This window comes from Lutra lutra, chromosome 7, assembly GCF_902655055.1.
Source record: "Lutra lutra chromosome 7, mLutLut1.2, whole genome shotgun sequence".
Classification (NCBI taxonomy): domain Eukaryota; kingdom Metazoa; phylum Chordata; class Mammalia; order Carnivora; family Mustelidae; genus Lutra; species Lutra lutra.
The window spans coordinates 24,104,869-24,118,218 of record NC_062284.1 but is presented as its reverse complement, the minus strand read 5'-3'; the positions used below and the strand labels follow the sequence as shown (position 1 = coordinate 24,118,218).

At 44.5% G+C, this 13,350-nt stretch overlaps 1 protein-coding gene across 4 annotated transcripts in view; it reads left to right on the top strand.

Moving 5' to 3' along the window:
- ATP10A (ATPase phospholipid transporting 10A (putative)) overlaps positions 1–13,350 on the top strand; it is a 182,925-nt gene that overhangs the window by 138,430 nt on the left and 31,145 nt on the right. For all 4 annotated transcript variants that reach the window (XM_047737380.1, XM_047737381.1, XM_047737379.1 and 1 more), the window contains 4 exons: positions 835–1,087; positions 4,272–4,489; positions 8,093–8,287; positions 10,745–11,345. In XM_047737380.1, the coding sequence (XP_047593336.1) occupies positions 835–1,087; positions 4,272–4,489; positions 8,093–8,287; positions 10,745–11,345 (1,267 nt within the window). The remainder of the gene's footprint in view (positions 1–834; positions 1,088–4,271; positions 4,490–8,092; positions 8,288–10,744; positions 11,346–13,350) is intronic.

Here is a 13,350-nt window from a genome sequence, read left to right as displayed (position 1 = left end):
TATCACATTTGTTTCATACAATAGGAACTTTCCAAATTAGTTTTTTTATGAATGCAAATTTCATTCTAGCTTTGTAGTAGTAGTAGCACTAGAGTAGTGTGGTAGTGTGGTAGATGTTGCATTAACATTAAGTTACCAGGAGAACCCAGTTAGTCTGTCTGGATATGATTTTCTGAGCCCTTGAACATCAATTCAATACTGTTATTAAAAAGAATTTAAACACTGACTTCACGAAGATTATTCTTAAATTGTCAAAGTATAACTGTAAATATTCTTCCCAAAGCCTTCTTCCCTTTGCTCTGTATTGTGCAAGATCCCAGAAACTGTCCTTCAACACAACCAGCCTCTGGAAAGACTGTCTCTTCTGAACCGTGGGGTTGTGTCTGCGGGATGGGAAGCTCTTGTTGCCGGGAGCCCTGGGAGAGCCTGGGGGCCAAGTGCCACTGTGGTGCGAGGTGACTTTGCTTATGAGGACTCTGACTGTGCCATGTGTTTTTTTCTTTCTTTCTCCTCTTTCCTTTCCTAGCTTCTCTCAAGCACAACTTAGTAATACGAAAATGCTTGCTTCTATCCAAGCCATGGTACCATTCTTCCAGACACGATAGTGGATTTCTGCTCTGCAGTGACACCATAGGCTGTCCTAGTTTAAACTTTTTGCCAATATCCTCATACTTTTCCAATACTGACTCTAAACCAACCTGGTTAAGCTCTTAAAGGTACAGTATAGTCCCTACTTACTTGTGGTTGTAGTCATTGGTACTTTGAGTAGTTTGGACTACTTCTGGAGCTCCCTAGTCCTCATAAGTGTTCATGTGTATGCCTTATGTCTTCTAGGTTTTGATCCCAATTTCCTTATATGTTTCCATTGAAATTGTTAAAGTATGCCAAGTGTACTTCATTCATCAGGATACAGAGCTGTATGATGAAGAAACGGACTCGCAGCTGCAGTGTCGAGCTCTGAACATCACGGAAGACTTAGGGCAGATACAGTATATCTTCTCAGATAAAACTGGCACTTTAACTGAGAATAAAATGGTTTTCCGAAGATGCACTGTGTCTGGCATAGAATATTCCCATGATGCAAATGGTGAGTCTGGGGGTGGGGACTCCCAGTCTGGGCTGGACAGAGAGCCGCTCTGTCAAAGCTACATGCACACATGCCTGGGCACACATACATGCACACACACACACACACACATATACACACACATATAAACTTTAGGGATTGCTGATTTTTGAGCGAGAATAAAACATGGAAAGGCTTTTGGAGCAACTCAGGAGACTGAAGCGTGGCAGCATTTATAGAAACAAATACAGAATTCCATGTTGCTGACAGCGACACTGCAGTATCTCAGTGTGGTGGGCATCTGCTTAAAACACTCATTTTCTGCCAGACAAGAGAACCAAGGAGGGCATTCTTGAGAAATTCACTTCTGAGGCACCCAGTCTCTTTACCACACCAAGAAATGGAGAGGTGTTTTTGTTGTCACCTGTCAGTCCTCTTGTTGTTAGCTGAAAGTCTCGGAAAGGCATTGGGCATTTCATGCTGTATTCTTTGCCTTTGAAAATGTTGTTCGTGAAAGCTGGAATGAAATATCACACCCATTTGAATTTTATGGTGGTTACTCCTCCCACCTCTCCTTTCCTTATCCTTTGCTGCCTCTGTACTCCCTGAACCCCTACAGGAGACATCCACTTCATAAGTGGAGGGTATGACTAAACACCCATCAGAGACAGGAGAGGGCACCATGATAAGGGTCTTGGTGCCACAGTAGTGTTTTGTGGTGCCGTGGTACCTTTGAGAGGTAAACCAGCTCTGCAGCTAGGACTCCCTCTTCTTCCTGCAACAGCATCTGAAATGTGAAGGAAGTCTTGCCATGGGAACAGAAGCAAATAAAGAACAGGAATCAGTACATGGACATCATTAGGAAGTTGATCTTTAGGGGGATGTGGCGGGAAAGATCTGTAAGAGGCATGGGGTTTTTGTGAGTTTCATGAGACTGAGAATTATGATATCCAGTAAGGCCCTTTATGTAAAATTAAAGTAATCATATTAAACAGAAGTCATAGGAACTTATTTTGTTTATTGTTTATTTTTTATATGTTTATTGTTATATTTGCCACCCAAAATACATGGTCAGTGACTGTCCATCTGTCCCCCTCACACTCTCCCTTCCATAACTCCTCAGCCTTGTGCAGAAGAGTCCATTTGCCTAAAAGTAGAGCTTAGCCTAATTGTAAAGGAGCCAGAGACCCAGGTCTGAAGTTGGGTCAGAAGCAGCCTTTGAAAGCTGGACCTGAGGCTCCATGGGCAGAATCCCAACTAAGATTACAGAAAAATCTTGACAGTTGTCAGATGCTTATCATAAAATCAAAGGATTGCATTGCCCCTAGAAGACACAGGAAAGCATTTCTAGTGAAGACCAAAACAAGCAGGCCTCTCTGCTGCATGTTTGAAAGAAGTGCTGTCATCAGTCATTGACATGCACCTGAGGCCAAGAGCAACTTCAGCTGTTACTGCCCATGACCTGACCTCTTAGATCTTATTAGTAAAATGAATTAAGATGACTTTGACTTTGTACAATGAGCCCAGTTCACATACATCAAGACAGTGGGTTGGGCCATCTCTGACCTCTTGTCCTGGTGACATTGTGTGCCCAGAATGAGGCATGACCTTCTTGTCTCCGTCTTCCCCAGCAACACTGAGGGTGTCACTGAGGGGCCACATCATTGTATCATTGTAGACCACATACACATCAGCAGTGGTCTGAGGGATTGCTTCTTTTAGACTAATATCCAACTAGTGCTGCAAGAGGGTGGCACGGGCTGGTGCATCCTTCGAGAGGTTGACACCAGGCTCCTAATGCACAAGCCCAGAAGCTTGACAGCACTGCATCTGGGTTTTGTTCTTCCTTGTTGTTCATTTACCACCAAACTGGGACACCCATCAGCCAGGTGTGGGTGGGATGGGCAGGGGGAGATTTACTTCTGGGGTAAGAGACTCCCTGAGTTGAATCCTGGTGTTGCCAATTATTTGGCCTTGTGACCATGGATGACTTACCTTTCCTTATCTCTGTTTTTTCTGTTTTTCCCATCCCTAAAGAAAAGTCTTCCTAAAGAAAGATGTTGAATATAAGGCCTGGCTCATAAGACAGACCAACGCCACAGGCATGCCCAGATTGGAGGGCCCTTCTTAGGCCCTCAGGCAGACTATGTGCTAAGATACCTTGTGCTCATACCCAGCACTTGACATACTCTTGGAGTTCCTAGTAATTGGTTGTTTTGAATGAGTAATCTTCATGAATAGTCAGTCTCCTTGCTCATCCATAATGAAACAAGCTGAACTAACTGGTCAAAGTCAGAAAAATGTGTTCAGAGCCATCCATTAGCAAGAAGCAGTGCAGAAGGACCTTGTAATTCACTGAGTGGCCACAGGACCACAGGGACTTTTTCTGGGAAGTGCCCCCTTGAGGGCTCAAGCATAACAATGCAGTCAAGGTCGTCTTCAGTGGAGCCTTGCCTGCTGGGTCTCTATCCTGGCAGTATTTGTCCACCCTGTGCAACCCACAAGGACTCTGAGCTTCCCTGTTGGGTAAGGCTTCATCCACACAGGGTAAATGCAGGCAGTACCTACCACCTACCTGGCCTTGAACAAGGATTTCTCATAGGAAAGCACCATCAGCACAGCCTGAGAACCATTACTTCTGTGTGAGTACAGGGTAGAGATTCAACTTGTGACCTGTCCTGATAGCCCCAGTGAGCCAGGTGGTTCCATGATCCCAGGTTAAAGGGCAAATCCTGGAGCCAGGCTATTCTGTGGGCTAGGCCTTCATCGTCTTCCCCTCCTTTGTCCCTGTCGTCTGCTGCCCAAACCCCATTCATCACACCTAGGGTCCGCCCGAATGGAGGGGCTGTATGTGAACCTATCTCTGTCTACTCCTTACTTGTTTGTGGACTGGGATGGCTACTGTACCAAAAGGCACTGGACCTGAGCTTTGGCATCACCTTGACCTGGATGAGTCCTGTGTGCTTATTAGCAAGTTCCTTATGTTCTCTATGACTTTGTGCTTATCTGTGCAGTGGGCTGAGAATGTCAGCCTCACCAGGTTGACTGTAGGTCCAGATAAAATGAGAGTGGCCTCCACCTTTCAGTGGAAACTCTCATTAGATGTGGCCTTACCTTTAAGCAAGCGAGGGTGGCAAGTGCTCTGAATCATTTTCACTTTCCTAGCCTCCTTGTGATGTGTCACCCCATGTCCCTCTGCCCACAGCCCAGCGTCTGGCCAGGTACCAGGAAGCAGACTCAGAAGAGGAAGAGGCAGTGCCCAGAGGGGGCTCGCTGCCCCAGCGTGGCAGCGTAGGGAGCCACCAGAGCGTCCGAGTCATGCACAGGAGCCAGAGCACCAAGTCCCATCGGCGCACAGGCAGCCGGGCCGAGGCTAAGCGGGCCAGCATGCTGTCCAAGCACACAGCCTTCAGCAGCCCCATGGTGAGTCCCACTTAGAGCATGGCAGCTGCCAATGCTGGGGCAGCATCACCTTTCCTGGCCTTGCTGCTTCCCTCCATTCCTCCAAAGTGTCTGTCTACATGTAACAGTATGAATCAGCTGTTGTTGGGGGGCCTAGCTCTGCTCAGTTAACAGAACTTTTGTGGCCAATACCTTCCCCCTAAAACACTGACATGGCCCCTTGGCCTTGGGCCCTAAGGATGGGAGATTGCCAGTGAACTATCCAGAGGGGTGCTGGAGAGGAAGTCCGTCCTGCCAAATGGAATGAATAAAACATCAGAGCAAGATGACAACTGTGAAAAAGTAAAGCCAAGTAGGGGGGGAGTTTTAATTAGAGGAGCCCAAATCCAATAAACTTCCTCCCTTGCCTTGCCAGCTGCCTAAACATTTATGGACCATTCTGGTCAGGCAGGAAAATTTCCAGAAGTGAGTGAGTGAGGATCTCTAAAAAATCCTTTCACTTCTGAAATGTTTTAAGAGCAGAGAGGGAGAATCCATTTTGATCACTCTGTGGTGGCCTGAGTCTCTTCTGTCCTTAGAAACCCATATAGAGGCTGCCATTACACTGTGGTTGCAGATTGGTGGGTTTACACAGGGGCACCTGGGAGGAGGGCTCTCATGCCTGACAGGAGCGGGACTGTGTTGGAACAAAGCTTTCCTGACATCGATCTAGCAATATGGTTCCAGGAGTATTTAAAATATTCAAACTTTCTGACCTAGGAATTTACTGATTCAGCCAGTTTTCTGTGCAAAGCAGTTTATCAGTGGGAAAAAAAAATGTATTCAGTGATAAAAGAATGGCCAAATGAATCATTGTATGTCTGTTTTAAAGTTGTTAAAAGTTATATTTTCAAATGATCCCTAAAAGCCTGGGGGGACTGGGTGGCTCAGGGTTAAGTGTCTGCCTTCAGCTCAGGTCATGATCTCAGGGTCCTGGAATCAAGCCCTGCTCAGGGCTCTCTGCTCAGCAGGGAGCCTGCTTCCCCCCCACCTCTTTCTGCCTGCCTCTCTGCCTACTTGTGATCTCTCTGTCAAATAAATAAATAATATCTTAAAAAAAAAAAAAAGCCTGGGAAAGTTCAGACTGCAGTTGACCCTGGAACAGCACAGGTCTGAACTGTGCAAGGCCATTTACACAGATTTTTATTTTTATTTTTATTTTTATTTTTTTGTTATAATTTTTTTCATTGTGTTATGTTAGTCCCCATTCATTACATCATTAGTTTTTGATGTAGTGTTCCATGATTCATTGTTTGCATATAATAACCAGTGCTCCATGTAATCCGTGCCCTTCTTAATACCCGTCACCAGAGTAACCCATCTCCCAACCCTCCTCCCCTCTAAAACCCTTAGTTTGTCTCCTGGAGTCCATAGTCTCTCATGGTTTGTCTCCCTCTCTGATTCCTCCCCCTGCTTCATTTTCCTAATGTCCTCCATGTTATTCCTTATGTTCCACAAATAAGTGAAACCATATGATAATTGATTTTCTCTTCTTGACTTATTTCACTCACCATAATCTCTTCCAATTCCATTCATGTTGGTACAAAAGTTGGGTATTCATTCTTTCTGATGGCTGAGTAATAAGTGCAATTGCCAGGTCATAGAGTAGCTCTATTTTTAAATTTTTGTGGAACCTCCCTACTGTTTTCCAGAGTGGCTGTACCAACTTGCCTTCCCACCAACAGTGTAAGAGGATTCCCCTTTCTCCACAGCTTCTTCAACATTTTTTGTTTCTTGCCTTGTCAATTTTTGCCATTCAATCTGATATAAGGTATTATCTCAATGTGGTTTTGATTTGAATTTCCCTGATGGCTAATGATGATGAACATTTTTAATATGTCTGTTAGCCATTTGTATGTCTTCTTTGGAGAAGTGTCTGTTCATGTCTTCTGCCCATTTTTTGACTTGATTATTTGTTTTTTGGGTATTGAATTTGAGAAGTTCTTTATAGATCTTTGATATCAGCCATTTATCTGTAGTGTCATTTACAAATATCTTCTCCCATTCTGTGAGTTGCCTCTGTGTTTTGTTGGCTGTTCCCTTTGCTGTGCAGAAGCTTTTTATCTTAATGAAGTCCCAAAGGTCATTTTCACTTTTGTTTTCCTTGCCTTTGGAGACATGTCTTGAAAGAAATTGCTGTGGCTGTTGTCGAAAAGGTTACTGCCTATGTTTTCCTCTAGGATTTTGACGGATCCCTGTCCCACACTGAGGTCTTTCATCCATTTAGAGTTTATCTTTGTGTACGGTGTAGGAGAATGGTCAACTTTCATTCTTCTATATATATATCTCCAATTTTCCCAGCACCATTTACTGAAGAGACTGTCTTTAAAAATAAATCCAGTACTGTACTTTCTTTACGATTTTTATAATACTATTTACTTTTAAAGAAATTTTTTAGAGATTGTGTTTATTTATTTTGAGAGCAGGAGAGAGAACATGAATGGGGAGTAGGGGCAGAGGTAGAGGGAAAAACAGGCTCCTCGTTGAGCAGGGAGCCTGACATGGAGCTCGGTTCCAGGAGCCTGGGATCATGACCTGAGCCAAAGGCAGACGCTTAACCAACTGAGCCACCCAGATGCCCCTTCATAATAATATTTTATTTTCTCTAGCTTACATAATTATAAGAATATAGTACATAATACATAACAAACAAAGCTTTGTTTGTTATATAGTCAACTGTTTGTATGTAGTCAACTGTTTGTGTTATCAGTAAGGCCTCCAGTAAGTAGTAGGCTAATTTTAGGAGTGTCAAAAGTTATATAGACTTTTTGCTTCCACATGGGTCAGTGCTCCCAATACCTGCATTGTTCAAGGATCAACTGTATATAGTGTTTTGGGGAAAATGGACACTGCCAATTTATGTATAAATGTTTTATTAAGATATAATTGACATACAACATTGTATAATTTTAAGGTGGGAATGCAAATCAGAAGTATAATGAGATATCACTTCACACATTTTTAGAATGGCTGTCATCAAAAAGCCAAGAGATAAGAAGTGTTGACAAGGTTATGGGGAAAAGGGACCCTCTTACACTGTTGATGGGAATGCAAACTGGTGCATCCACTGCAGAAAACAGTATGGAGGTTCCTCAAAAACTTAAAAATAGAATTACTATATGGTTCAGAAATTCCACTTCTGGGTTTATGTCAAAAGGAAATATATAAAATATTCGGTGAAGTTAAATGTAAACGTGTAGAAAAAAGACTGGAAGGAGACAAAGAAGTATGTGTTTCCAAAAGTATGTATTACTGTGAGGTGGTGTGATACAGATTTGTTAAATTTTCCTCTTTGTCTTTTTCAAGTCTCTCTGAGTCAGATATGTTAGAATAATATATTCTTAGCTGTATTACTTTATAATGAGAACACGTGTTATATATAAGAACATATGCTTTTCATTTCATATGTAGGTCATATATTCTTCTACCAATTATACATTATTCATCACTATAAAATGGCATATGTACGTGAGTCAGATGGAGGTGTCTTTACAGCTTATAATAAAATCAGAGTGCCTTAAACAGTCAAGCACTAAGATGTTTTCACTGGGTTATACTCACCCCTTATTCTCTGTCTTCTTCCAGGAAAAAGACATTACCCCTGATCCAAAGCTGTTTGAGAAGGTGAGTGAATGTGACAGGTGCCTGGCCGTCGCAAGGCACCAGGAACACCCGCTGGCCCACCTGTCCCCGGAGCTCTCTGACGTGTTCGACTTCTTCATTGCACTCACCATCTGCAATACAGTAGTAGTCACATCCCCAGATCAGCCACGACAAAAGGTAGGTTCTAGGGTATCTCTGTGAAGCCGAGACTTTGACCTTCAGTGTGGGCCCACTGTTGTCAGTCTAACCTTTCCAGCAAGACTGCTCAGCACGTTTCAGGTTTAATAAGAGGTTAGCAGCTGGCTTCATGGAGGGCAAGCCAGCTCACTGGTTCTGTGGTGCTGTCCCTGGGCTACGGTGGGCAGGTAAGGGGATTGGGGCCAAGTGGAGAGGAAAAATTTCTGAGCCCATGATGGGTGGGGTATATAACAACCTGGCCTGGAGTGGGGCTGCCCTGCATAATCTACAAAAAAAGTTCAGGGTTCCCAATTCTCAAGAGAGTGAACGGGACAGGCTTAGGGCCCAGACAAATCTCCTGGACTTGAATCCTGACTTTACCAACCAGCTGAATGGCTTTGGGCAAGCCATTCCCCTCCTATGCCTTAGACACCTTATCTGTGACATGGGGGCAGTGGTGAGGGTTTAGAGGAAGGGCTCAGAGAAGGTCTTAGCACTCAATAAATGTATTTGATGTAAAAAGGGTCTTAAACATTGTCTTTCAAGGAAAAGTGTCAAGAATCAATCAGAAGTTACTTAAGGTGGTGGTAACAGCAATACCCAAGTTGGTTTTTTGGGGGGTTAATTATAAGGTTTTCTGTGAAGAGAGTAAAGTTCATGTGCAAACATGTCCTCTATAATCCTGGTGGTTCTCAGAAAGTCCTGTACTTACTGGGAGGAGTGTGTGGTGGAGGGGAGAGGGTGCACCTAAGGAGGGATGTGCATAATGAAGCTAAGCAACTTTAAATGGATAAAAATAAAGATACGTGGAGCTAGATGCATGCCATAGGCCTGCCCCTCAACCTCTCACCCTCCCAGACCCCTTTTCCTCCCCCTAAGTCAACCCTTCTAGCAGGCTGCACTGATGGAGCCATTGGTGTGTGATGGGGGGTAAACCAATGGTCTCTGCCCTCTTCACAGCAGCAGATCTGGCAGTAACACAGCCCCCTGCCCCCATGCTCCTACTCCTGCCACACTGGCCTGCAAAAGCCCCAGGGGGCCTGGTGAATTCAGAGCGGACAAGGTCCTACCACCTGGAACCACAGGATTGTGCCATCTGCCTTAGGCGAGAGGATTTCCTGGTGCAGCTCACCTCTTAGCTGCCCAGCATCCCTTATCTGGCCTTTGGGTTCTTCCACCGCCCTGTATTCAGTCCCACTGGCTTGCATCCCTGGAGAAGTGTCTGGTTTCTAGTTAGACCTGTCTGAGACTCCGGCATTGTTGCAACTACTGAATAAGTGAGGGAGAGCTCAATGTAACTGAGGCATGTGATGATGGTCACATACATAGTGCCTTCCACATAGGGAGCAGAATATTTAATCCCCCACCCTCTGACTGAAGACGAGTAGGTCTCTGGATGCATTCCCCTTGCCACATACTCATCAGTGCTATCTCCCAGGGTATTTGGAGCCTGCAGGAGCTCCAGTGTGACTGCTTGAAACTGCCCCTTGAATATATAGCACATTTAAAGTCATAATGGGAACAAAGAAGAAACACCTTTATCAAAATTGGTCCCATGTTCCCTGCTTTACCAAATGCCTGACTTTTCTGCAGGCTATTACATAACTTATAACTTTGGACACATGGGGAAAAGGATGAAAATTAAAAGCTAACTATAATTCAGTGTTTTGCCTGTTGCAACATTTGCTCTAGATCCATCTTCTAGTAGAAAGTTTAAAATAGGCATATTATACTAACATTAGTAAACAGTACTCGTTTAAATAAATTATTGCTGTTGCTCCATCAGTGAGCTTTTTGGAACGTTAGCAAATGTATATAACTGTCATTTTGTTGTTTTCATTTCTTGTTAGAAGATATGTGATTTATTGTGGCTTTAAAAAAATGTGCTAAATGATTTGAATCCTGAATTTGTCCAAGCATTTAATTTGTTTATGAAATTTCTTCTGGGTTTGGGAGTGTTATTTAAATTTTATATGGACACAGTTCAAAGGACTGTATAAGTTGGTCTTTTGTCAATGCTTTTTGTGATTGGGTGGGGTGGGGAAGCTGGGTTTTGTGCCAGGCAGTAGTGACAAGTATACTCTTCTGAACCTTTTCTGCAAAGCAGTGGGACACTGCAGTGTAGGGACAGGTAGAAGAGGGGATCATCTCAAAGCCAGCAGGTACCGCTAGCCACACACTCCCTGGGTCAGTCCCAGGCCTCTATCTGGCTACCCAGGTGATATCATTCTAAAAGAATGTATATTGCTAATTTTTAAGTGAAATGGAAGAGGCCAAAGAATGGTCTCAAGGAAGAAATGCTGGCTCTAGTTGCAGTTTCTAGCCTATGCTCCAAAATCTGGGAAATGGGAACTCTGTGCTCTGAGCCCCCACTGGGAAAGTGGGAGAGTGCCCTGTGGCAGTTTGGGTGAGGCCTCTGGATATACCTCACGTGTCTTCTAACTGCTTCTCTTGCAGGTGAGGGTGAGATTTGAGGTGAAGTCCCCTGTGAAGACGATAGAAGACTTCCTACGGAGGTTCTCACCGAGCCGCCTGACCTCAGGCTGCAGCAGCATCGGGAACCTGGCCACCAGCAAAGCCGCCCACAAGTCAGGGTCCAACTTTCTGTCCACCCTACCCAATGACAGCACACTGTTCAAGCTGGAGGAAAGGCTAGGCCAGCCAGCCGCGGCCATCTCCAGCAATGGCTATAGCAGCGGGGCTGCAAGCTGGGCCCCAGAGCACACTGCCCAGGAGCAGAAGCTGGAGCTGGAGCAGGAGCAGGAGCAGGAGCAGGAACGGGAGCTGCGCTATGAGGCAGAGAGCCCCGACGAGGCAGCACTTGTGTATGCTGCCCGGGCCTACAACTGCACGCTGGTGGACCGGCTGCATGACCAGGTATCCGTGGAACTGCCCCACCTGGGCAGGCTCACCTTTGAGCTCCTGCACACACTGGGCTTCGACTCCATCCGCAAGAGAATGTCAGTGGTGATCCGGCATCCACTCACCGATGAGATCAATGTCTACACGAAAGGAGCTGACTCAGTGGTCATGGACCTCTTGCTCCCCTGCTCCTCAGGTATCTAGCTCCCCTCCACTGGGCAGCAACCCCCCAGGTCCAGGTGGAAGTCCCAAGAAATTAGCCCCTTCCCTCAGTCCCTCAGTCCCTTCTCATGGATAAAGTGATTTTTATTAAGCTTTTTCTAAAGCAATGCCCATCAGAGATTTGCCTCTCTGGATCACCCTTTCCTCCTTTGAGGAGTTTGGACTAGAATGCACTAGGGGTGGGGGATGGAGGGCTTCAGTGCCTGAACTCACCTTAGAACAGTGGGGTTGGGGGTCACTCGGGGTGAGGCCTAGCATCATTTTAAATCTGGACAATGAAAGTTAAGAACTTTTAGACTAGATGTTCCAGAGTGTTCTTTCCTACTCTGTGATTGCCTGGACCAGGGCGGCTGTGAAGCCAGGTCATGGTTTATAGCCCAGTTGTGGAGCTGCCTCAGGCCACAGTGAGAGCCTAGGTGGTGGAGGCTGCTGGCTGCTCAGCCACTGCCGTCTATCCCACCTTCGCACAGAGCTGCTCCCTCTCAGTTTCTTTTGTGTACCAGAGTTCCATATAACTTTTGTATTAAAAAAGAGGAATTTGAAAACCACTGGTGTTAGTGGAAATTTATCCAGAAGGGCTTGCTTGAACCTCCTTCTAGATACACATGCTTCTGGGCCTTACAATGGCCTAGGTTCCCATTTCTAAACCTGGTCACCCTTCCTCTCTATTTGGAGGGTGAAGCCTTACACATCTGACCTCCAGGGGGGAGAGGTGGGATGGTGAGGATGCTGCTGGAAGATGGCTCTGCTGCCTGACCTCCACAGTCTCCCTGTCTTTTGTATCCTGGAAACATCTCTAGGCACGGCCTGCTGTGAAGCCCTATCTGTGGGGTACAGCCTTTCCAGTGCTCTGGGGATGGAGCTAGAGAATACTTTACGTCCATAATCCTTTCACTGTAATCTCAGTGCCTCAGAACAGGACTCCTGGCTCCCAAGTGCAGCCCCACTTCCTTATGAGAAAGTGTCCTGGAGGATCGCTGCAGATGAAATCCTTTTCCCTTGGCAGAGCTGTTGCCTCCCAGTTTGTAAACATGTCTCTGAAAACAGTTTGGACAGCTTTTCATGGCGATAACCTACCAGAGGGCAGGATTTGCCTTTCCACCCCAGAGGTTCCATGTTAGAGTGGACATAGAATCCGATTCATAGGCTGATTTTGCATTCCAAGAGTTTTCCTCATTGTGTCTTTCTGTAGGTTGCCTTTTACTTTCATTGATTGTTTCCTTTGCTGTGTAGAAGGGTTTTATTTTAATGTAATCCCAATAGTTTTTTTGTTTGTTTTGGTTTTTTGTTTGTTTGGGGTTCTTGTTTGTTTTGTTTTTTTGTTTGTTTGTTTGGGGGTTTTTATTTCAGGAGACATAGCTAGAAAAATGTTGCTATGGCCAATGTCAGAGAAATCACTGCCTATGTTCTCTTCTAGGATTTTTATGGTTTCAGGTCTCCATTTTAAGTCTTTAATCCATTTTGAGTTTATTTGTGTATATGATGTAAGATAGTCCAGTTTCATTCTTCTGCATGTGGCTGTCCAATTTTCCCACCATTTACTGAGGGGAAAAAAAAAGACAATGAAGGAAAACACAAACACGTGGACGCTAAACAATATGATGCTAAGCAACCTAAGAAGAAACCAGAAAGTACACGGAGACAAATGAAAATGAAAATACAAAAAAAAAAAAAAAAAAGAAGAAAAGAAAATGAAAATACAGTGGTCCAAAACCTATGGGATGCAGCAAAGGGAACCATAAGAAGGAAATACATAGCAATGGAGGCCTACCTCAAAAAAACAAGAAAAAGCTCCAACAATGTAACCTTACACCTAAAGGAATTAGTAAAAGAAGAACAAAGACCAAGAGGAGTAGAAGGAAGGAAATAATAAAGACCATAGCAAAAATAAATGACATATAGACCAAAACAAAACAAACAAACAAAAAAGTGGAAAAAAAATATTTGAAACAAAGAGCTTGTTCTTTTGAAAAAGATAA